Below are 26,259 nucleotides of genomic sequence, written 5' to 3' on the forward strand. Positions count from 1 at the left end.
CGGCAGTGCGACCAAGCTATCAAGAATATGGCTGGGGCATCAGTGAATAGTATTGCCTTATCATGGTAACCCAAATGCTTGCAAACTTTGCTCCCGAGAAAGGTACACATGGATTACATTTATCAAAATCCATTCTTTATTATGTGAGCAAAATTAGTTAATCTATTTGAGAAATACTTGGATGCTAGAGGAATAAAAGCTTTACTTACCAGAACCCACGCTTTTCATTTGAATTGCTATCACATGACCACATATCTTTGGAATGCTGCACTTGCTCCTAGAAATTAAGAAAAAGAACAGCAAAATTTTCATTACATATTCAACATTTAATTGAAGACGATCCTGTGACTGGAAGATTTTTTTTTTCTATACCACTGTTGAATCGAGTTTGATAAATGGCAGGAAAGCTCACAAAACTCAGTTAAGCTCTGGTTAAGAAGAGTATTCTAAGCTTAAGATTATATTGCATGACCCACTTCCAATTCTGTCAAGCTGTCAGTCATCTAATACTTCACTTCAGCTCATGGTGGCTAATGCATGCACTATCCAAGACTGCATGTTATATGTAATTATAGGTGATTCAAACAAATTTACAGAAGTACCATTAACACCAAGAAGCAGAGTTAATGGATATTATGCACTTATTATATGACACTTTATTTTGCAACTTTTATTATCAAATAATTAAGCCATAATCAGACCCCTGAGCATCTTGAAACAAGTCTTTACTGCATTTTAAAGCTGTTTAATTTGGATTAGTTTTTAAAATCATATTTCTCTACATTAATCTTTGCAATTATAATGGTCTGCAGTTATAATGTTCAGAATTCTGCACCCCTTAACCCGGCTTTGGTCTTGCATTTCTCGAAGAGCGATCACCACCTCATACAGAAACTTGCTTTTGAAACTCCAGAGAGCCATAAAAGCAGTTTGTGAAATCATGTGCATGTCTGCTGCTCAAAGGAAAAAAACCCAACTTTTATTATGTATATAGTGGCGTTCTATAACCAAGTGAGTGTGTGGACATACCAGCTGTAATCTGCCTTTGAATAAAATTAGTAAACCATGGTTAATATCACCAATGAAAGGAAAGGAAGAAAGACAAGAGAGGCTGGGTCCTTATTTGCAAACCATAGTTCACAAAAAACTCATATTTCATTTGTTCCTGACTTATTTACTGAAATGGGAACCAGAATGCTGCCTCTTTCTGCATAAAACACATTTTCTGAAATTACCAAAGAAACTCCAGAAAAGCACCAATAAACGCCTGCATTAAATAGAACTCCCTTGCAATAAATGTGTTGCACCTGTTCAGCATCAATTCAAATCCTGCATTTAACACTTTTATACCAAATTATCAAATGGGACATGTGTAGATTGCACTTCAGGTTTCTTTGGTGTTTAGCATTATAAAATAGGAGCTCTCTAACTAAGTATGGAAAAATTTAATGGACCACAGCAGTTGCTAGTTTTCTTAAGAGTTCAATCCTGTTCACACTTTGTTGGGAGTAAACCCCATCAAACAGAATGGAACTTACTTCTGAGTAAACTTGAACAGATTTAGGCTATTAAGTCCATTTGAAAGTAATGAATGTTCTGGTGCTCAAGGTTCTTCAGAGTAGATTTCCAATACAAACAAATGCAACAGCTATATAATTTTGACAATATAATAAATCTTCACTGTGGATCACATAACATTTTGTCTGGCAGCAAATCATCAGCTCTTAACATACTGTGCTGACAACTAACTCCTTGGGGATAACTTACTTCAACTGAAGTCCCCAAAATTTAAGAGTTTATTTATTTATTGTACAATGCAATTTAAGGCCCCACATGAGATGTAAGAAAGTTCTTCCCACTTAAAGTATTATATTATAGGATTTTTTTTTTGTTTTTAGAAAACTCAGTAAACTTAAGAGTGTTTCTCTTAACAGGTATAACTCAGTATATTACATGGGATAAGCTATGAGAGGAGCAACAACCTATGGCCAACAAACCTGGACATTCTCATGGTTAATTAACCAAAAATGTGACCTACCAACTGGAACACTGACATTATTATATTCTCAAGGTCATGTACTTCAAGTTCTGTTAATATTATACCTTTTCCTCAGTGCAATTCAGAATTAACTCTTGCTGTATGTTAAATGGAAAAGCATGTTTTAGCCATGCTTAAATATCAACATGCAAAAAACCCCCACAGATGTCCAGCCATAAACATATTTTTGAGTTAAAAAAATGTGTTAGCTGTTGAAATGCATCTACTGCCCAGCAGGATGAATTCCAATATTCTTACACTGTGAAGGAGAAAAGGTTTATCTACCCACTTTTTCTACAGAAGGTATATTAGGCTGCAATCTGATATACATTTACCCAGGAGCAAGTCCCCTTGAACTAAATAAGGCTTATTTCTTAATAGCTGTGTAGGACTGCACTTTTGGAACGCATCCATTGCCACCTCCAGAAACGCAGGACAAGCAAAAGCAGATGGGTTGGCTTGCAATGCCCATTCCTCTATTATACTCCGAGGCAGCAATATAAAAGCTAAAGCAAGATCAGGCAAACAGGGAGGAATGCTAGAAAATGAATACTACCATCCAGGGTTTTTTTGGGGGGGGGGCAGGGGTGCAAGTGTCCGAACATGAACACATCTGATGAAATGGGCTCTTGTCCATGATTGCTTATGCCATAATAAATTCATTAGTCACAAGCCTCTGTGCGTGTTGCAATTACTGGTCTAGAGCATCCCATCTACTATCAGCACAAGAAACTAGGCACAGCTTCTAACAATGTACTGTATTTTTCGCTCCATAAGACACACTTTTTCCCTCTTAAAAACTAAGGGGAAATGTCTGTGCGTCTTATGGAGCGAATATGTGGTCCCTGGGGCTGGGGGGGACGACCCAGGCTTCCCCCGCCAGCCCTGCAAGCTCCGGGAGCGGAGGCAAGGCTGCGCGCAACCTTGCTGCTGCTCCCCGACCTGTTTTGGGGGCTGGGGTCGGGGGAAGCTCGGGCTTCCCCCGCCCCCAGCCCCGCAGCTAAAAAGGAAGCCAAGACAGCGAGCAGGATCCATCCTGCTTGCTAACTTGGCTTCTGCCAAACCCGCACTCAGCCTCTCCCGGCTGGAGAGGTTGCGCACGGCTAAAAACGAAGCCAAGACAGCGAGCAGGATCCATCCTGCTCACTGTCTTGGCTTCTTTGCTCTTTGGGGCTGGGGGGGGGGACCCCGGGCTTCCCCTGACAGCCCCAGAAGCTCTGGGAGAAGCTACTCTTTGGGGCTGGGGGAGAAATAAGATTTCTTTTCTTGATTTCCCCCCCTAAAAACTAGGTGCGCCTTATGGTCCGGTGCGCCTTATGGAGCGAAAAATACGGTGCTCTTATCAATACCCGCATGAGGTTCATGTACCTCTCCATGGAATTATCCATGCCTCCTTAGGAGAGCCAGCCTCACAGCTCAGTATTTGCTGATCTAGATGAACATTGCTTTATAAAAATGTTCCAGCAGGGACTGCAGGTATTACTACAACACAAACTTTCACCAGTTAATTACCCACCCACCCATCCATCCAGGCACAACAGACATTCCTTTGTAACACATCAAAGCACAGAATGATGTGTTTTCACAGTACTCATGTCCCTTGATTTGAATGGAACATGGGAAGATCTAAAGTGGCCACATATGATACATACCCAGATCCAAAGAGAAATAACTGTTAGCTTAAGGCAGATTAAAATTTCAAACTATTTAGTTAAGTAAGCTCTATGTCTCCAGAACTTTACTTGGGCTGAAGAACCTTGTCTGATCTGCGGGTGAGTAGTCTACATGCCACGTTTGACAGCTGGGAGGGACAACCTACCAGTCAACCACCCAACATCCTATGACATCAGATGGCCCAGCCAAAGCAATGCAGCCTGCATTCGGGACCGAATGTAAACAGCACCAACTGAAAACCATGCTAGCAAAATGACAGGACTCCTAATTCTTCTGTTGCAAGCACGGCTTGCATTCAGAGTCATTTGTAATTTGGTGCCATATGCAAGCTGTGCCGTCAGGTTGGCTCCTTTAGGAAGCTCCCATGTGTGACCACTCCAGGCCAAACATCTTGCATTCAGCATCAACTTCAACTTTAAAGGTAAAGGTAAAGGGACCCCGACCATTAGGTCCAGTCGCAGATGACTCTGGGGTTGCGGCGCTCATCTCGCTTTACCGGCCGAGGGAGCCGGCGTACAGCTTCCGGGTCATGTGGCCAGCATGACTAAGACGCTTCTGGCGAACCAGAGCAGCACACGGAAACGCAATTTACCTTCCCACCAGAGTGGTACCTATTTATCTACTTGCACTCTGGTGTGCTTTCGAACTGCTAGGTTGGCAGGAGCAAGGACCAAGCAACGGGAGCTCACCCCGTCGCATGGATTCGAACCGCCAACCTTCTGATCGGCAAGCTCTAGGCTCTGTGGTTTAACCCACAGTGCCACCCACATCCCTAATTACTTCAAGTTTAAGTGGCACCAAATTTAAAGTGTGCCAAATTCAAGCCACATTTGAAAAGAAGCAATAGGGAGAGCATTCTCAAGGCTCCCAACTGTTCCTTAGCAGCTGCAGCTTTACCTATGTCATACCTGATGTCAGATGAGTAGACATGACTTGAGAAAATTGGTTTCATAGGCCATATTAGGAATCCTGGCGTGCCAAATGTGGCCCACGCTATATACAATATAACAAATGAACAGATGATATTTCAAATATATAAAACTCTTGAAAGCTTATTTTTATAGACTTTGAATAATCCAACAGATTTCTTTTCCTGTATTAATGGTAAACCTGCTCCTCAAGTTACAGACAGGAGAAAGCACGTTTTAATGAAAAAAAGGACTGGGCAAGTTCCCTTAGTTAATTATGTATGCTGTACACTATCATCCTGTTCAGCTTACTATTACTCTAACCAGGGAACCTATGACCAATTTTATATTACACCTCAAATCTGGTATTATCTAGCATCCCTAATGCTCAAAACCTCATTGCAGCGATAGCTCCACATCCATGCTGAAGTGGCTGTCAATTGGCATAAGCCCATCCTCATGGATGCAACAATAACTAAACATGGCCGAAACACAATGGTCTTGAAGGAGACAGAATACAAGTATCTGAACAAAAATCCAGGCAAGTACTATTAAAGAATGAGAAGCTGGCCAAGTGGGGGAACTCAATCTCCATTGCAGTGGCAGAACCTACACTTCTAACTGCTGGCGCTGCATGGCTCAGTCAGAGATTGTCCCTCAAACAGGATGTGGAAATCCCTATTTTATGGCTTAAAGTTAGTGCCTTTGAAGCACTGTATGATGTCTGAGGTTGTTATGCATACTTCACTTAAACTACTGATATGAGAGCAAGTTCCGTGCCAACATTAGCAGCCCAGCTAATACTGAAAGGCCCACAAATGTGGACTTCCATAACTGAGACCTAGACCCTTAACCTTCTTGATTACACTAATGACCATCCTATGCATTTATGTGTTGGTGCTTTAAGTTATATGATCAGATGGTAAAGGTATTTCAAAGACATCTATCACCTTGGTACCATAAGCCTGTAACTCTGTATGTACATGTTGACACTAAATTATTACCCTGGGGCCTGGGTAGAGTGCCAGCAACGCCAAACAAATCTACAGTTTGGGAACTGTCTCCAAGCTCGTCTCCACCCTCTATATTTGTGGGTTTGGTTTGTATGAGCAAAATTACTAAGAAATCCAACCTCTCCTTCCCTAAGGTGTTATTAATCTATTCATACAAAACCAGCCTCTTCTGTTTTCAGCTGCACTGGCAAATTAACAAGGAATCATATCTACAAGCGTTATGTCGCTTAATAAACTAGCCACTGACTGGCTAGTATTTTTTTTTTTATAAGATAAATAAAAAGCACACAAAACAGACACATACAGAAAACAAGCTCCATTCTCAAATGAGAAACACACAAACTCCAAAGCAAAGGCTGGCACTTCAGACAAAAGTTCTGCCTCGCTAATACAACTAATGCCAAGTTAACTGCTCAGTAACTGCCCTGCACACAAAAATGATCTATGATTATTAATATGGTTTTTGGCAATTCTTGAGAAAAAGTTGAAGATGCATGTGCTCGGTATGTATTAGTTCTTTAAATATATTTATAGTTTGAACATTTAACATAAACATTCCCCCCCCACCGCATTGTTTTTACTTAGGATGTTAACCTGCTTCAAAAATGTAATACTAAGTGTCCCAGGAAAATAAAATCTGAGAGATTACAGATCATGGGTCATTTTTAGAACACATGCTTCAATTTATGCAAGACAGAGGACATTCAAGTTTTCAAGGTTATCCATCTACCCATTTGCAAACTGCTTCAGGAAGCATAAAAAAGCAGTTTAAGCAGGCAAGAATTTCCATTGCTTTCCTAACTAGAAGCCACACCCTCCAAGTAATGACAGGAAAGCAGTTTGGCATCAGAACTCTACAAGTGCCCTGCCTGAGGCAAAGCAAGCCTCTCTCATTTTCAGAAAAGAAAAGAAACTCTTGCTCAATAAGTAGCAATTATGCTGCAGAATTTATATGCTGAACACGGCTAAATGGAAGAACACCAGATCAGTGGACCATAGCTTTAGTGCTTTGAGTATGATTAACAGAATGAGCCTTCAAAGGTCAATTAAATGTCAACACTTCTGAGGGGGAGGGAAAGTCTTCTGAAGTTTGGTCAGTGTGTAATGGCATCCTCAAACTCTATAATGGTCGTATTACATTAAAGTTCTATGAGCACCAAGTCTGTGTATGCACATGCAGAATAGATAACCACTGTTTTCTGCAAAAGAGTAATTAGTATTTATAAGAATGGCTAGAATGCTGCTAAGCTTTCTTATTAACTGTGCTTAATCAAGTAGACCAAGGCACCCCTTTCTGCTTTGCACCAAGATCACTGGGCATTTGGGGAAACAGTATGTTGATGTGAAGAGGTTTCGACTGCGCAACTTCTGAAGTGTGCCCAACTACATTACCATGTAAAACAATACAACTTATCAGAACTTAAAAACAAACAAACCCTGCTGCCATAAACATATTTTGGTCTCAGTCAAGGTTCTTAGGAAGCACTCAAGTTACTGGAGACTTTTCTAGGAAAAACCATGCATTTCACTGGCCAAAAGTGAAGCACCTTGTTGGTGCAGTAACCAATGGAGCGTGCTCCCCAAATACAAACAATATCTTCATGCTGCTGAATCAAGCAGTGGGTGACAGAGTTGTATCTGTATACCGCAAAAGCCTTCATTAAATAATCTTTAACATAGATGGACTGGAAAAAAGAAATGAGAGTACATTATTTGCTAGAAGATTGTTCTTAGTATTTCCCCCTTTAATGTAGTTTGTGGGCGGGGTGAGCTGTTCTACCATGTCAAGATGGGCAAATGGTTCAAAAGCATATTTCTATGCTTTCCCAAGGGCAGACTGTAAACCCTCTATGTGAATAATGAATTTGAGTGGCCTCTGAGGGCTGAAAACCCATTAGAACTGGCTTCCAAGGTCAACAATGACATGAAGTGGTATTAAAGTTCTCCTTAACGCTAAGAGGGTGTTTTTTTAAAAAGAAAAAGATTCGCCTTGATCTCTGAGGGACTGGGGAGCACAAAACAGCTTAAGCTGCATTTTGAACTTCAGAAACATTTACTCCTCTTTACAAGCATAGCACAGACGCTACACCAAACAACCAAACAACTGCAGCAGTACAATTAAAGTCAAAGGTAATGCTAGAGAGATTTTCCACACACTTCAGCCAACAAGATGGCTTCTTTTTAATACCCTAAAATACAGAATTGCTTGCTTACATACAAAAGAGGCATTTCATATGCACTTGTAGCAGCCCTGTCAGCTCCTCATGCTGCACATAAGCCCACCTGCTGCATTAGCAAACAACCTCTGCTTAGAAAAACTACTGACTTCCCACCACAAGAGTTCAGAAGTTAGTCTCCCACTCAAATTCTCCGTGCACTTATTTTTGGAGTAAACTCTATAGCTAATTCAGTGGGGCATCCCAGTAAACACATAGGATTGGGCTGTAAGCAACTACCAAGCACAGCTGATTAACGTGATTCCGCTCCTATGAACCCCTTTCAAAAAGAGAAAGGTAGCAATTCTCTCCTTTCCCCCAATACCTGTCGCTGCACCTGCACAGCTCACTCCCGTTATGCCACCACTTCCAGAACTTGTAAGTAAGAGCCTGCCATTTCCACCGCTGTAACAACAACAAAACAAACTTGAGGTTAGTCATTTCGAGCCTTCCCGCTTGATCTACTACAGCATTCAGGAAGGGGACATGATGTGTTTCATCCCTTTGCCAATACCTCTCCCTGTTTGCGATCCACAGTTGCTATTTGGGTCCTAAGTTAAGAGCAGTCAGAGAGAAGGGAGGGAAAGCGATGATGTTTCGTCTTCTCTCCAGATCAACCAGAAGTTACAGTTTTCGAAAGAGGAGAGCACCCGAGCTCCGTCTCCCGCCACCCCTCGCAGCCACACAAGCTCCCGGGAAATCTTGTCCCTCACAAAAATGCAGCTCGGGAACGTTGCTCCTTCGCCTTCTGCTCGTAGCAAGGCGCGCGCTGTTCGCCACCCGCGAGCAAGGAAAAAGGCGACCTTCCCCTATTTTTCCAGCCCCTACGGCTTGCAACGCCACGCAGCGAAGCAACAGAAGTCAGGCGACCGGCGACCGGCCTCTTTCCTCCAAAAGCATCTTCCCGGACGGCACAGAGAGGCCTCCCTCGAGGGGAGAAAGGCGGCAGCGGCGGCGGCGGCAGCCTCCCTTCCACCTGCGGCGTAGTTCTTCGCGCTCAACCCCGCTGGTCCCGGCGGGGTAGAAGAGGCGGGGCAGCCCGACGCCGCCACCCGCTCCGCCCCGCCCGACTTTAGGCTCCCGAAGCTCCGGCAGAGTCCCCTTGGCGTGCCAGGTCCACTCCGCCCGCCCGCTCGCCCCACAGCGCTCTTCTTCCCCCACAGCCAGCAGGAGGAGGACGGCTGCAACAAGCCTCTCTTCTCCACAAGGGACGGATCCTGGCGCGCTCCCTCCCACTCTTACTTGCAGTTGTTGCACTTAAGGGGAAATGAAACAAATCGCGCAACTTGAGCGCCAAACGCGTCACGTGTAGCCCCCTCCTCCTCCCGAAACTGCCACAAATAAAACTCGCCCCTGCCCGCTTTTCCTCATCCGGGAGCCCCGCCGGCTTGCCACGGTCCTCCCCTCCGACTGTCCTTCCCTTCTTCTTCTCCCCCCGCCCCGCCGCCCGCCTGCTTCCCAAGGGGCGGGAAGAAACTCGGTTCCCGTCACCTCAGACTCCACCTCTTCTTCGCTTTGCTTGTAATGCCTCGCCATGTTCTTTGTTTCTCTTGCTTCAACTACAGGAGCCCCTCCACCTCCCCTTGACAGCTGCAAACTCCCTCAGTTTCAGCCGCGAATCCCCTTCAGAGGGAGCCCTGCGTAGCAATGCAAGGAAAATGCGGCGCGCTCTCTCCAAACACCCGCGCCCTCCCGGGTGTGCACAGTTGCCTTCACGCAGGCACAGTCCGTCTGTGTGCGCGCGCGCGCCCTGTTAAAAGTCAATCCCAATCCATACATATACATACCCATATATATATACATAACAGACACATATGTATGTGTGTGTGTGTTAGAGGATATGCATATATGTGTATGTGTATATATGTGTTTGTTGCAGGTGACCAGCAGGGCGGGTCAGTTTCTGCTTTGCACCCCGAGCCCTCCACACATACACATATGCACGCCTCGTACCCGGGATTCCATCCTCTCCACGCTCAAGCTCCACCAATTAGCTCCAGGGTGGGGAGAAGAGGAACGTGTTAGCCAATGAAACGTCGGGAGCCCGGAGAGTCCTGCCGCCACGGACCAGTAGGAAAGGGAATAGAATGCTCCCTCTTCCCCTCTCGTTCCATTCGGAACTCTTCCAGCCGCGGTGGTCTAATAGGGTCGAACAGCTGTGGAAGAGGCTGAGAGAAAGGCGGCCGCCGCCGTACTAGTTGCTGGTTGTGGCGGTATTTCTTTGGAAGTGCTTTCGGTGGGCAGAGCGGGTGGGTGCGCGCGCGGGCGAATAAAGGACACGGCTGGAATGTAATACGGCACATGATGGTGAGGAGCTGCAAGAACGTCTGGCTTCAGGCAGAACGTGTGCCTACTGAAACCCGTTTGTGTTGTTACGCGGGTCTTTGATCTTATTATCTTCTTAAGGGTAGAGGAAAGGGTGTTGAATAAGGGTCGAGGAAGAAAGTTAAGAGACGTGCTTAGTTGTGCAAGACAGAAATTAGCCGCTTCCCCTAAATCTGGACTTTGTGTAGTAGGTTGATTAAAGCTGTCCTGAACAGTTGGGAATTTTGTGGCAAATGGAGAATGAGGAATGCATAATAATTCGCTGGGGCCAATTGACAAAATCTGAGTGAGTGTGGGTTTAATTTATTTTTTTTACTTGTGTAATTCAACTTATCTCCTTCCCCACTCCCACCCCTTGAAATTCTAATAAATATTTTTATATTGGGGGATATTGGGTATGCTGTTTTGCAGAATCTGAGTAAACTGCCTTTGTGGCACTGAGTGGTTCACTAAACAATTTAACTAAATATACAGTGGGTATACTTACTAAATCATTCTTTAAAACAAAAAAAAAAACAACCAGATGTTTTCACTGGGCTCTTCACTGTATAGGTAAAACGTGTTGCTTGTTTTTTAAGGGGAGGGCATAACAAATGGCATAATATGGAGTTGTGGGAAGGAGAACGTAGTTGGTATGAACCTTCATATGGTTGTTAAAGGCACCAAGCTTCCGTGCATAAACATTTGACAACATTAGTCTGTACAAATTGCTACTGAATATGGTTCCAAGCATACTGGAGTAGATAGCTAAGACAGATTGAGCCCCTCCTCATGCACCTGGCTGCATAAAACATGCTAACCCATTGACATGGATTGCACATATTGTTAGCAAACCACGGTTTGCACCTCCAAAGCTTGGTTTGCTTTCCAACTACTGTACTCTTGCCTTATGCTTTTGTACCTTGGAAAGCATCTGTGGCTGGCCGGCCAAACAAATAGTTAACAAAGTGTGCCAAAATCACACATAATACCAACCCATAGTTAAACCAACGTTCACAAGCCAGCAGTAAACCATAGCTTCAGGTTGTGGTTGGTTGGCATTAAACATTAAAGAGTTCAGGCAAACCATGGTTTGATAAACCATTGTTTAATAAACATGGTTTGGTGTCTTGTGCAAATCAGGTCATTGTGGTTCTCTCTGTGGCTGTAGTATGTGTGTAGATCCAGCAAATGTGGGCAGTCCAGATCATGTGGGTATTACCCACTGTCCTGATAGGATGTTAATTCGGTGTGGAAAAACCGACATGATTGCAACAGTGATAAACATATCTCAGTTACATGAGAGGGCACTATGGGAAAGTGGCACCCATATGGTTGGAGTTGTGAGTGAAGAGGGTGTTAGTAGTACCTTAATACGTCAAACCAGCAGAGGAAAGTGGAACAATGGTTCATATGGCCAAACTGTCAAACATTTTGAAACCTCTGTTGCCTGAATACACATTATTTGATCTTGACTTCTGTCTTCCAAAGCTATAGGATTTGTTTCCATGATAATAAACCTCAACAACTTGACAGAATCCATGCAAATTTTTGTTCACAGAACCAACAGGTAAAAGCTTGTGTACAACACAAGCTTTTTAAGGTAAAAGCTTGTGTACAACATTCTAAGTACAAGTTAGTATTGAATGTGTTGTTTCCAAAGCTTGTAACCACCATTTCTTATTACAGTTATGTTGCAGAAATTAGAATGATAGAATATTCAGTGGAGTGACCTGTCCTTTAATAAGTCAGACAGCAAGGAACTTTCCATGTCAAAGACGCTTTATTCTTTCCTTAATTAACATGAGTTGTTACTTAATAAAATCTGCTGCCATAAGCTACTTATTTTCTTTGCAGCAATGAGATGAAGAAGTGATTATACATTTGCCACCAAAAGTCACCATGCAAATACAAAGTAGGCAGTAGACTTGAGCTCACATGCATATATACATGATTTGTGAATAGAATTCATCCTCCACTAAGTGTTTCACAGCGATGGTGCAGTGAGGAAAAACTGGAACAAAAGGAAAAGAAGTGGTTAAACAAGACTTTTGAAAAACTAGGCATACAAGTTGCATCAGAGTTACTGCGTAGGAGGCCAGGAAAGGAAATACACTCTTTTTCTGATTCAGTACGCAAGCTTGAATAGATTTAATTAAGACTGCATACATTACACTGCTAATGAGCAAAAGACACTGAATGGTATTTGAAAAGTATCAGTTTCTTCAGTTTTACAGGTTGATCTCCAGAGCACTTGCACTCCCACAATTACCAGCCTCCGCCCCCCCCCCCAATAAATGTTTGCAGAACTGGTGACTACCGGATTATGGTTATTTCCACATTAGAATACCTTAACAAAAACATTATATGTCTGCATCCCTGGATAAATCTGTATGCATTGTTGGAACTCCAAACACTCTTGGGGGTGTGCTTGTATCTATTATGTGTTCATTTGAAGAGGACTAAGTCACACCTGCTTACAGTACACGCTGAAAGTTCTCCAGTAGATATTTGGAATATCTGGCAATATCTGGTATATTGCCAGACAAAATAACTAAGAGGAAACAATGGTCACTGTTTAAAAGAGTGGCTACATAATTAAAATGAAAGCAGAGAGGAAAAATAGTCCACATGGACCCCATTTGGGATAAAACAAGGTTCATAAAGGTGACCTTGGGACTAAGTTCAAAAACATTGCTTGCATATTGTCACTGGTAGTCTTTAACACAAAGCAGTCTCTTTCCTGTCATGTTGGTACTGTTTTGCAAAGTATGTTTGCATATAAATATTAATCAGCAAAGTCACATGCTATATATAGTCTCCCACTTTTCATGGGACTAAAACAGTTGATGCAAGATTTCTGTTTACACAAATACTAACTTTCAGACTTTTGGAAATGAAGCTGTTTTTGTTATGGCTATGAGTTGGACAAGCATAGTTCTGTATTCAAGAAAGCAGCAAAGCAGAGATCTTATGGTCAGGAAAAAATGACTGGACTCCTGCCAGAGATTATACTTCTTGTCAAAATTTTAACAAAACACAAGCATTGTACGTATCAGTACTATGTGCCATTAAAAGGGATAAGTACTACACACAAACATATTTAGTATGTTGACATCATACCAAAGATGACCACTGTTGCATGCCACCCCAATCTCTGAGCAATGTGAGGGTTCAGGGATTCCAGGCATGCTTTCTCAGGGTCCATGTTTCCTTATAGCACAGATGTCCAAACAGGTTGATTGGGATCGACTGGTCGATCCCTGGCAGGTTGCAGTTGATCACTGGCTCATTTTCCTTTGCTTTTGCCTAAGAGCACCTGGCCCCGCCCTCTCTCCCCTGCCTGGTTTTTCTCTTGATCTCGGAAGACGGAGTTATTGCTGTGAGGCAAAATGCTTCCACGACTTTGACCTGAACCCCTAAAAAACAAGGGTAGATCACTGCCAGATTTTGATTTTGAAAGTAGATCGCAGTCTCTCAGGAGTTGGCCACCCCTGCCTTATGGGAATGAGGCACAGCGGAGTTTGTGGTGTCTTCAGGATATATGGTTTCCTTACACATATATACAACCTGAGCCTATGATAGAGGGGTTCACAGCATTAACACCCCAAGCAGCTCTGCTTCCTCCCATAACTTCAGCCTTGGATCCAAACAGACACCAGACATGGATCTGACTCTCTGCAGCTTGCTGACTTTTACAGACTGCTACATTTTCCCTTCAGCTCACATCAAGACCAATACTGAAAAACACTGCTCCACATCAAACCCTGGTCTTTGTCTTTCTAACTAACTCAGATCTGGAAGCCCCTCCTAAAAGGCATCTGGCACAGGGTCTATGATTTGCCAAAGGACCATTATAAAGCATTACCTACATTAATGGTTCTCCATGTTTCCTGCTGGGAAACTGGCCAGCCTTATATTTTAACACTCACTAAACCCTGTGTCTGGCAACCCACTTAAGACCCCAAGTATTGATTAAATTCTAACCCCTACCGTACCAAGGACTTTTGGTGAGTCTAGCACCTCCAAACTCGTAACACCAACTTCTTTCAACAAGCTTTTTCAACTGACAGCTTTCCCCATCTGCATCTGTACTGGAATGGTATTTCCTGTGGGAGGAAGGGTGGGATACAAATTTAATAAATAAAAATAAATAAATTTGCACAATTTTGTCTATTCTGTGTCATCCAAAAGCATAATATGTCTACTGTTGTGCCTTCCTAAATGTATATATTTACCTTTGCAAATCATTGTGAAATATGAAAACTGCATTTAAGAAAACTGAATATCCCTGGTCAACTGCTCCACAAGTGACCCTATATATATATATATATATATATCAGACACTTTAGGAGAGGTGCAAGATATAAAGAGTGCCCCTAAATGCATTCAGTACATTGGACACATTGATATTCAAAGTGGCAATTTGACCTTCAAAGGACCTGTTGTTAAATTAATTACAGTGTTCTGTACATAACACAACAATCAAAGCACTCCAGAATGAAGCACTTTAACAATAGCTCTTTTAAAAGAAACATGACAGGGAAAGAGGCTGCTTTGTGTGAGCTGTTTCTTTAGGTACTAGTAATACAGACTCAGAAGACCGGAGGGTTGCAGGTTTCTCCATTAATAACACAAGTCACATGTTATTAAATTCTACCAGACAATTGATAGATAGATGTGTCATTCTGCACTATCAGCACAAAACCCCCCAACACATTAATGTCATCCTTCACACATACAAGCACGTTCTCAACAACTTTTGTGTCTGGATTTTCACTTTTTGGAATATGACAACCCTTACCTCAGCAGGGTCTTCCTCTGACTCCATCCCACTCTCCGATGCTTCTGTATATCCTAAAGCCTAACCTGAGCCTGGTAGGCTGCCCGCGACAGAGCTCGAACCCAAGCCCAGGCTACTCGCACCAGAGTCTGAATCTGAGCCCCTGTGCATTCACCATCCGTGTATAAGACGACCCCCAATTTTTGACTTTGTTGGGAGGCAAAGAACACTATCTTATACACGGAAAAATACGGTACCTTTTTAAAGTGTAGCACACCTTGCATGTAAAGCAAACAGCTCAGGAGGTGATTACTCCGCTCCTTATTTCATACGCCATTCTCCAGCACAGCTTACTAAATATTACAAAGCCTAGTGGCCTGGGTCTCAACAGCCTTAATGCACCACAGGTCCCAGAATTCTCTGGGGGAAGCCATGCCCATTTAAAGTGGTAGGATACTGCTTTAGATTTCTAGTGCAGTGGGGCCTGAGCTCAAAATATCTATCTAGCAGGGATCTCCAATAAAAGCTTCAAACTACACCCCCACCCCTGTATTTTGTTTCTGTTAATCTGTGAACTGGAGTTGCCTTTTCAAGCAAAGAAGTTAAATTTAAATCGAAGAAGTGCAGTGCAGTGTCCTACCATGAAACCCTTTAACTATTAATGCTATTGTAGGAGGAGAAACGCTGTCCTGAAAGTAGTTATTGTTATTTCTTCAGCAACCAACCGCCTCTTCCCTGTGGAGTATATAAGGTCTGTTACTTACAAGCACAGGGGTCAAAGCGACTGCAGCACCAGCTGTGCTCTATCCACTTCGCAAGGCATGACAAAACAGATTCCACCAGCAGCTTAGTCCTATGTTGACTTTGAATGTTGCGCAGGAGAGGATGGAACACATGCCAAGTGATTGATAAGAAATAGCAGAGGCGCAATCCAGCTAGCAGTTTGGCACTTTTAGGCCCCACGTGCTTGGACATTTCCCACACATATATTTGCATGCTTGGTGCTATTTGATTTCAAAAGAAAATGCGCTTGTGGACCGTGTTAAGAGTCTGGAAGGGTGTAGGAGAGAGAATAAAACTCTAATTTCACAGTAATGAAGGCAGAAATGCTTGGACTACTTGACAAAGCATTGTTTATCAATTCATGAACGCCGTGGGTGCTTGGAATTCATTGCTATTGAACTGGTTGGGGAAAAGGTCACATGAGGAGGAAAGGAAGCTTTGACTTTCACATGCCTGTAATTGCTAAGGAAACTTCTTTTCGGGTGGTCACAAATTCAGTACGCCTTTGGCTCTCAGACAAACAAACGTAGAGCTACTGCATGTAGCAGGGTTTTTGTTTCAGTTTTTTTTAAAATAAAAACAACCAACCACACACACACACTACTGTTTGATCTGTTCATGAAGCAAATGAACAGTCACCATTTTTTACTTTATTTTACACATTGTTCCAATTGAAGCTAGCAAGAAGATGGTCTCAAGCTGTTAAATAAATGGAAATCATAGCTGTTTTGTGACTATTCTTAATTAACAGATGATTACAATGCAATAGCTTCTTCAACAGTTCTGCCACTGTCTATCTTAGTTTGAAATGTAGATGTTTCCAGAGGCTCCTTTTACAAATCCTTTTTTACAAATGCTAATTCAGCATTTATGCATATATTTCATGCAGTCAAATGTCATTCTGAAGGCCCAAGGGAGGAATTTACAAACACACACACTTGAAAATTAGGGCAATGGCAACCATTCCTCTCCCTTTCCCATTGTTTTCTAGTTTGGAGAGACACTGAGAAATAAAAGTTAAAGTTCCTCATTCAAAAGACACATTCTATGTTCCCCATACTATTGAAACAGGTTATTTTGAAGTCAGTATTGTTCACTCAAGGCGAATACATACTGCCATACAGCTTCATCAACTATGAACCTTGAAATCTGGGATCCTCTCCAAACCAACGCCAAAGTTTTGCAGTCCTTTTGCAGTGTTTTGCAGCGCGATCCCCACATTTTGCAGCACCTACCCAAACAGAGTAATTGGTACATTAAACCAGTTAACACCCAGAAATCCAACATTCTCCGATTCACTCCAAACCAGTACCAAAGTTTTGAAATTGTTTTGCAGCGTTTTCATTACTTATCCATTTCATAAACAGAACAAAAGGCAAAATGGCTGCCTGTGTTCCCTATGATTTGTGGACACAATAAAGTTTTGCCCAACCACCCAATATTTCTCATGTTTATTTTGCCCTCAAGACACCTTCATAACATGGCTCAACTTTTCCAGGATGACCATTTGCCATACCTGTCCCTACCATTTGTCTAAATAAATTTATTCTAGTGCTTTTCAGGCCAGGGTTTTCACTACACGTGCTGCCATTAAAAAGTGGCCCATTCAATTCTTTGCAGTTTAGGTCTGCATTAGCCACATCAATGTCAATAACGCTAAGTGGGGTAATATACCTATGGACTGCTTGGGTAATGGTTTCCATTTCTTGAGAACATCGCAACCCAAAATGTTTGCACCTTTTGATAACTCCACCGCATCTCGGCCCAAATCTCGGCAGCCCTTCCAACAGGTTGCTACAGATGTTTTAAAAATGAGTGAGACTCTTCTGAGAGTTAAATACCACTACTATACAAGTGCGAGCATTTGTCTTCTAGTTTGAGTTGATATAGTCCTAAAGGGAGGCTTCGCCCTTTTATTGTCTCAGTCCTGTCATCTATCTGAACCAGCCAATTCCTTCCTATGAAGGTGCTGTGGGATCCAATATGCTCAGAACATCAATATTTGTGGAATCAATCTCAATTTTAAACCTAAATCAATATTACCTATAGATTCTAAAGCAACTTTCCATTGATTGAGTTAAAGGGAACACTGTAACTTCATTAGTTTCTGAGATTCTGAACATTCAGTTTCTACATGTTTGTTGAAAGGTTGCAAGCTACTGTAATGACTTTAGCTTTCTGCAAAGATCCAATTGTTTCCTCTAGCAACATAGGAGATGCTGAGGTACAGATTTGATTTTCATTATTGATTGACTGATTGATTTTATTAGATTTTATTTTTTACCTGCCCTTTACCATAGGGTCCCATGAGAGCAGGCATAGGCAAACTCAGCCCTCCAGATGTTTTGGGACTACAACTCTCACCATCCCTAGCTAACAGGACCAGTGGTCAGCGATTATGGGAGTTGTAGTCCCAAAACATCTGGAGGGCCGAGTTTGCCTATGCCTGCATGAGAGGTTATAACAATAAAACATACAATTATAAAAACAAAAATTACATCTATGAAACAAAACAAAAAATTAAAAACAATTCCGTATATAAAAAGTTTAAAATAGTTCCAATGTAGATGTGGACTGGAATAAATATATCCACTTAAAAGGCATGATGGTAGAGAAAGGTCTATTACGTAACAAGGGAATTCTGACGAGTACATTCTACCACACTAAGGGCAAGATTCCTAGCTGATTTAGCCCAGTAGCTAATTGGCAGCTGGTGGAAATCTGTAGTAGGGGTGGAACACATGGGAGCAATACAGCCTGCCCCAGTGCGCTAGCTACAGCTTCCAGACCAACATCAAGGGCCGCCCCACAGGCAGCACATTGCAGTAATCCAATCTGGAGGTTACCAGTGCATGATTGTCGGTAATCAGGTTATCCCAGTCAAAAAATGGCCGCAGCTGTTTTACCAGTGGAAGCTCATAGCCATTGAGGTCACCTGGGCCTCTAGCAACAGAGTTGGATCTAGGAGCACCCCTAGACTATAAGCCTGATCCTTCAGTGGAAGTATGACCTTGTCCAAAGCAGGCAATTGACCAATGATCCGGACTTGGGAGCCACCCACCCTCAGAGCCTCCATCTTGCCCAGATTCAGACTCACATTTGCTGGCCCTAATCCAGCCCACCACCGAAAATATTAAAACGGCAATAAAATCTGCTGTATACTTTGGGCCATAACCAGATGATGTCATGAATGCACAACAAACACAAAGGCTAAATGATCTATTGCCACCAAGTAATGGAGGATGACCACTGGCTGTGCTTTAGTTCATACACCACACCATAACTATTCCAATTAAACTGGAATTATGCAAAATATACAGCAAGGTCCTCCACACTGGAACAACGGGTTCTGTTGAGGGTCGGTGTTGCTAAGCAGATAGCTTGCTATGTTGCCAGGCATGCATAATGGGCAATGCTCTTTATGTCTGAGTGCACCCAAGTACTTAATGAGCTGCATGCTACAATGCATTACATGGTTTAAACTCTAAGTGAAGCCCTAGAGATAAAGGGTCAGAAGCGTGAGCTCGAGAACTGATGCACACATTTTATTTACAACACAGCAAGGCGCTGATAATTCATTGGTAAGTGCAAAAAAAAATGGGACCTTTGAAGAGAGTGAGTGAAAGAGGGATTTGCAATGCAATCAAATACAGTTTGAATCCAGAAAGTTCAGCAGAAAGGGTAATCCTAGGATGCTTATTGAGTCAAGTCTGTTCCTAATCCTCCTGCCAATAGATTTAGGAACTACAGAACACCAGGGAACTCATTAGGTATGTCCAAAAACACGTATAGGATTTCCCCTCCTCTCCTCTTTTCCTTACCTTTGTACCTGTTGTGATGTTGCGTGAACAGCAGTGCAATCTGAGTCACACCAGGAATTATTTATTAATTAACCACCCACTGAAATTTATGTCATATAAATCAAACAAAAATGAAGTATCTTGCGAATTCACTCATGAACAGGGTTACCAAGTCTTCGATCCCAAAGCCTGAGACTCCAAAGCAAATCATGGTGATATCCTAAGTCTCTTAAGTCTTAAAAGGCAAAAATCTGACAGTAGTACAGAATCCAGCAGCAAAGAGGCAGAGCCAAGACATGTGAAAACTGGGGAGGAAAGGGTGTGTGAGCAGGGCAGAGGGAATCAGAAATACATTTTTCTCCCCTTAATTATTTTGTGAAGATTTCCCTCCATCTATATATTGGCTAGTGGGAAATTTAAGGGAAAAAATCAACCTCTTATGCAATGTTTTATTTTCTAAACCATGAGTGAAATGGCATTCTGCCATGGAACATCGACTAAAGAATGCAGCAAGACACAGCAATATGGAACTCACCCGCCCACACCAGCATGCCAGATCAGAAACTGCTTTTGCAATATTTCCAAGGTTTAAAAGCAAGTTGCTGGGGAAAGGGAGGGAAGGGGAGGGGGCAGATAAAGAAGGAAACAAGGGCAAGAAAAGGCAAGTGTCCCAAGGGAGGGGGCATGCAGATATTTTGTGTACTGTAGTCTGAACTATGTGGATAGACAGGAAGCTGAACTTTTGCAGGGAGGGAATGCATCCCCCCCCCCCCCCGCCCCGGATCAGCAAGTCAAGCCAAGAAGTCACAACAGCAACCATGCTGGATGACTGCCAAGTTAAATGAATGTAAGGAATGGCCTGTCCTAGGAATTCATTAGGCATTGTCACTAGGGAGGATGTGACTGTTTGGGAGATGTGACGCAAGTCTGACAGGGCTGGTTCTTGAAAGGCAGAGGCACATCCCCAATTAGAGGTATCATGTTTATTTGTTCTAGTGAAATTTAGAAGCAGCCCTCCAACTCATATTATGTTAAAATGGTGCCTCTCAAAGCTGAACAAATCCAAAGGCAAGGAAAGGTATGTTCTCCCATTATGAGGATATCTTGTTAAAAGTATGAACTGTTACACCACAGATTCTACAATTAAAATAATTGCCTTAATTTTAAAAATGAATATTTTAATAGAGTGGGAAGGGGGAATTTGCTCCTTAAAGAAATGGCTGTTGATATTTCACAGATAAAAGGAGTACTCCAGCCATGTGCTGTAAATATTCAATTTTTTAAAATCACAGTATTATTTTTGCTTCCGTGAAAGGCTTATCAACAGTAAACTTGAATCTATTCTTGTTGTTCTGCAAGAAAATGCGTGTGTGTGTGTGTGTGTGTGTGTGTGTCATTTAATGGAAATTTGATTAGCTAAAAAATACACTTGAGCCATAAAGCATGCATGAGTAGTCTACTTTTAAAATACACTGTACTAGATTTTATTGGCATTTATTTTCATAAGAACATGTTGTGCATCAACATAGCACTGATTATTTCCCAGATGGAAAACGTGGTATGGGATCAAGGCAATATCTAAATAAGACTTAAATTACTGAATTACATTAGTATGAAAAGAATAAAAGGAAAAGCAAGGGATAAATTACAAATACCTTGTCTAAAAATGAAGCATCTTCCTTGTAAGTATTATCATGAGAAAATACATTTCACTCTGTAAATTTCTATTTCGGTTCTACAAGTACCTCAAAAAACATATTACCATATAAACACTAGTGCAACTTTATGCACAGCAGCTTATTCTTGCAATTAATATACTACTTCAAGAAAGACACCTATCATATTATTTGACTTGGCCTTTGACTTGTCATACAATCAAATGAAAGTCTGCTATCTCAAAACAAAACTTTGAATTCTTTTGCATGTTTCCCTAAACATGAGAATTATTATGTCCCTGCTTTCTTTTCTGTACTGATTATAAGTAGGAAAAAAATGTAAGCAAATTTCTTAATATTTCAGTTACAGCATTTGGGAGTAACCTATGGTTATGATCATCCCAGTTCTTCTCAAAGTTTACATAACAAATGCTCCTGAAATGAACAGAGTGTGGAACTAGATGATCCTCAAGGTCCCTTCCAACTCTAAGATTCTAAGATTTTCCCTCCAGTATATAAAACCATATGGTTGTTATTATGCTGCAGTTTACTTCACCACAGACAGGTGGCACTACAAGCAGCAGGGTGGACAGCCAAGGCAAAGCGAGTAGAAGGGATCCAGAGGATGGAGATGCAGGTCTAGGCGAGGGAATTGGAAGATGGGCAGGATAATGACCTAGGCAAGTGGCCCAGGAAAGGTGGGTAGGAGTAGGAGAGAAGACAACGACTTTGGATTTGACATCTCGCTTTATCACTACCCTAAGGAGTCTCAAAGCGGCTAACAATCTCCTTTCCCTTCCTCCCCCACAACAAACACTCTGTGAGGTGAGTGAGGCTGAGAGACTTCAGAGAAATGTGACAAGCCTAACGTCACCCAGCAGCTGAATGTGGAGGAGCAGGTACGCGAACCCGGTTCACCAGATTATGAGTCTACTGCTCTTAACCACTACACCACACTGGCTCAGGGGAGATCCAGAGGACAGAGACAGAGGCAGGCGAGGTGTGAGTGGGCCCAGGTGAGCAGTTCAAGGGAGGCGTGATGGAGGGATACAGAGGACTGTGACATGGGCACATAAGATAAAAGCAAAAGTGTGATCTGGGACACCAGACTACGTTTGGTCTATCATGGACACTGGTTTCCAAGCATAATCACATTATAGGAGAAGCTGCCTTCAATATAATGGCCATTGTGAAGACTGCATATCTCATCAAATACACCCCACTGAGGATGTGCATAGTGACTTTCTGCAATTAGGTTGTGTGATTAAGAAAGCAAACCTTTGGATAGCTTATATATGCTCACAAAAGCCATCCTTAAGCCCACTATGTCTCCTTCTAGATTTTAGCTTGGCTGCAAAAAGACCAGCACTGTGAATATCTGAACTGAAATTTGGTGAGAAGGTCCTTTCAGAAAGGGGACAACAGATTCAGTTTCCGACAAAGGTCTATAATCTTGATTGTGCTGCGTTACTTCCACTTCCTTCACTTCTGCTTAGCATCCCCGGGAGCCAATAGCTTCTTCGGCAGGTTGTGTGTGCCACTCCCCAGCATGAATGCCATAGTGCAGTTGGTCATCCTTGACTGTAGCCCAGGACATCTCCTGGGTGGAGCATCGTGCAGCCCAGTCTCCTGAATTGCTGATCACAATGACACCACCCAATCCCCCGACTCTAGTTTTCATGCAATCTAGGGCAGAGTCAGCAGCATCTCCTGGTGATTTTCCTGGGGGGGAAAGTTCAAAAACACGTCAGAAATTAAATAATTTTGAGCAAAACCAATTCAGGCTGAAAGGGTAGCCTTGAATCTTTCCAGATTAGCCAATAACAGGCTTTTGCAGCAGCTACAATTCATCCATATAATATCTCTTAAACATGGTGGGCATGATCCCAAAAGTACGTGAGTAGCTCCATGAGTATAAGAGGTCATTAGGTTTGTGGCCTACCAACCTTCTTTTGAAACAAGTGTTTCAAACACAGGTTAAAACTGGGTTGTTGTTTTTTGGTGGTGGTGGTGGGGAATTCTACAGAGATAACCAAATCCCCTTGTGTAAATCTAAGAAACCTTTTAGATCCCAACAGTCAATAAAGAAGTATCAGAGAATTCCTGACCCCTCTCCAACAAGACATTGCAAAACTCTCTTTGCGAATAGTACACCAACTTACCGAATCAAAGCCAGATGGTTTATGGCCCCCTAGTCCAAATTCTAACTATGTTCACTATACCTTGCTATTCGTGAGAGTCATTCCTCCAGCTCTTATTAAATACCTTAAAATGAAGGAGATTCCACAGCCTTTCTACAACTGAGTTCCATTAGTCAGCTGTTCTAATGATAGACAAAATACCATAAATGACTTTCTATTTCTTTCCTTTGCTAAAAAGAAAGGGAAATAAAAGGTGATAAATACAACTGATGGGCCTAATTGTATCATGGAGCACAACAACATAGAAACCATTCTGTGCTTTGTCTGGCCCTCAAATGTGCTCTCTCCTATATATGGATTTGTTTTAAAGGTAAAGGGACCCCTGACCATTAGGTCCAGTCATGGACGACTCTGAGGTTGCGGCGCTCATCTCGCTTTACTGGCCGAGGGAGCCGGCGTACAGCTTCCGGGTCATGTGGCTAGCATGACTAAGCCGCTTCTGGCGAACCAGAGCAGCGCACGGAAACACCATTTACCTTCCTGCCGGATTTGTTTTAGTTGTTGGTAAATTGGCAAGAAAAAAATTCAAAGGACATTGATAATCTTTATCACCAGGATTTATGATATAATTGAATCCGAATACAAACCAAAGTATCATTGTGGGATTATTTTGTCACTGTTGTTTTATATATATCCATATATGTTTTTGGTAGATCCGCAAATCGAGACCTTCAGACATTGTTTAGTTCAAGTGTACAATGTAAGCATGTCATCAGAGACAGCAGCAACATTTAATCAGTTTTAACGATGACATGATGCCCTGTAAACAAAACCCGTTTTGTGTGTATGTGCATAGCAAACAAGCCAAATAAAATTCATGTCGTTATCCACAATTTATTATCTCAGATCCACCAGTGCATTGTATATTATTCGGTCTTAAGTATTACAAATGCATCAGGTGTCATATTGTAACTCAGACAAGCATAACAACTGCTTTAAGATCTTGCCCTTCCTTCTCATAAAAACAAAACCCAGATACCCCAGAATGGAAACTATTCTCATGCTTAGAAACCAAAGCCCAGCCTTTATAAACACTAACAGGAAGGATTATTTTCATCCAGGCAACAGCTGCCATAATAACGCTTAGACATTCCAACTATTGCAAAAAGGATCATTCAGTTTCTACCCTTCAATGGAGCACCTGCTCTTCACTTGTAGTACTGTGCAGCCTGAATTATGTAGCATGGTTAGGAGGGGCTGAAAGCTACTGTGCACATTTCCAAAATCAAGCAAGAGTGCAAGGATGTAATCAACTGTAGATTCCCCTTTCTTCAGTGCCTTCAAGAAAGAGATCATTCTTTATTTTAATAAGACTAAAGGTGGTATGGACAAGTGTGACCTCCATCTACATTTCCAAACGCCAAGGGTACTTTTTCGGTTTTCAAATGTAGCAGACACTGCCTGCTTTGATGCCTATATTTAAAAGCTAAACAACCCACAATGGAGTGAACACTCCAAAAAGTCTCCTCCTTACAGTTCTAGCCTGGAGTTGATCAAATTCAGTGACATAACCAATTTGCCTATGTTATGAAAGAACTGGTGGAGCCAACCACTGCTTTCTTTCCTGCTGAAAAGAGGGCAGGAATCATCTCTGTGGTCAACACACTAAAAATATGCTTCATGTAACTGTTTTGTCTGGCCTGCTCATGCAGTTGTGAAATGTGGCGATTGTGTATAGGCTGCCTAATTAGCAAGTACTGTGGTTGCAAGTTCTGTACGATTTGTTGTTGCAAGTAATTCACAACTCATGATTATTCCCGTTACACTTGTAATGGAGCAATATATTGTTTTATGTTTTTAAACAACTGTGAAGCAATCGGATCCCACATACGATTTTTGTAGATGCTTGTCCTTTATATTATTGGATATTGTTGGCCCTGGTGATTTCTTTGCAACTAGTGTTCAGCTGGAAAAGTGAAGTATCTCAATAAAGACACGATTCCTTACTTGAAAATGGTGTTGGCTTAATGTCTTAATGTCTTGGGGTGCATTTGACCCCAAAACCAGATTCATACAGTAACTCTTTCTATCAGTAGATTAAGTCAGACTGACAAGCCATTTGTTAAGGATGCTGAAATAGAGGTGAAAGATCCCTATGCCATGACATTTACACACCTGAGATTTGCAGATAACCTCCCTGGAACTTATTTTATACAATGCTAATGGAATTTCCACCTTTTCCATTTAAGAGTTCCTCTGCATATATGACTCTAAAATTCTTTGAAGTTTTGTGTCAGAAGTTAAATGACGATCCTAACAATCTGCAGTCTGCAACTACAGCTTAGAATAAAGAAGGTGGTCTGGTCACGCTGGCAACTGTAAGTGTATTCAGGAGAAGTAGGTCAGCTGATTATGTTTACCGGCTGTAATATAAATCGAGAGTTTGGATAACATAGAAGGCATAGCTCTCTAGAGTCATCCATAGCCTGATTATATTACAGCCCCATGAACACCTTGTTGCCAGCTATTTACCATAGTCACACTTTTACTTAATATACACAAATCAATACATAGACCAGCCTACTTATTTTCATTCACATGCCTTCCTTTTTAACATAGAAGTTAGAGAAACTGGTGGTGCTTTAAAGGGTTTTATAAGATTAATCAGCAACAACCCACTCCCTTCAACAGTTAAAAGCCTATTGTTTTTGGTATGCAACCGCTAAGATGCCATAGTTTTTTTGTACTTGAGCTTTTCAAAGCAATCAACACTTTGTTGCAGGCAACTATGAAATAATTTTTGTTTGTTATTCATTGCCCACCAGCACAATATTGCTCCAGTGCCACTGAATCAGGAGTAGCACAAATTGAGCCTTCAGAAGGTTCATTGTTTAAATTATCTGGACACAACCCCCCACCGATCACAACATTTGACTACTATTCA

The 26,259-nt window shown here is 42.0% G+C and overlaps 1 protein-coding gene and 2 long non-coding RNA genes across 23 annotated transcripts in view; all 3 read right to left on the reverse strand.

The window, feature by feature from the left end:
* LOC308472830 overlaps positions 1–9,573 on the reverse strand; it is a 210,796-nt gene extending 201,223 nt beyond the window's left edge. For 3 of the 14 annotated variants that reach the window (XR_013983742.1, XR_013983753.1, XR_013983754.1), the window contains exons 1-2: positions 8,175–9,085; positions 210–277 (exon numbers count right to left, since the gene is read on the reverse strand). This is a non-coding gene — a long non-coding RNA (uncharacterized lncRNA). The other 11 variants (XR_013983741.1, XR_013983744.1, XR_013983752.1 and 8 more) reach the window with 10 other exon arrangements.
* A 2,344-nt stretch (positions 9,574–11,917) lies between these two features.
* LOC308472844 lies at positions 11,918–15,686 on the reverse strand. Its single transcript, XR_013983768.1, has 3 exons — positions 14,958–15,686; positions 14,152–14,262; positions 11,918–12,167 (listed from the first exon to the last, which is right to left on the reverse strand). It is a non-coding gene; the product is annotated as an uncharacterized lncRNA (long non-coding RNA).
* A 5,290-nt stretch (positions 15,687–20,976) lies between these two features.
* Positions 20,977–26,259, reverse strand: part of ASRGL1 (asparaginase and isoaspartyl peptidase 1) — a 75,405-nt gene continuing 70,122 nt past the window's right edge. For 7 of the 8 annotated variants that reach the window (XM_080998041.1, XM_080998046.1, XM_080998043.1 and 4 more), the window contains one exon: positions 20,977–22,896. In XM_080998041.1, coding sequence (XP_080854167.1) covers positions 22,667–22,896 — 230 coding nt within the window. In that variant the 3' untranslated portion in view covers positions 20,977–22,666. Of the gene's footprint in view, positions 22,897–25,361; positions 25,447–26,259 lie in introns of those variants that run through there. The other variant, XM_080998048.1, reaches the window with a different exon arrangement.

Source organism: Podarcis pityusensis (genome assembly GCF_964106645.2).
Source record: "Podarcis pityusensis genome assembly, chromosome: 3".
Lineage (NCBI taxonomy): Eukaryota > Metazoa > Chordata > Lepidosauria > Squamata > Lacertidae > Podarcis > Podarcis pityusensis.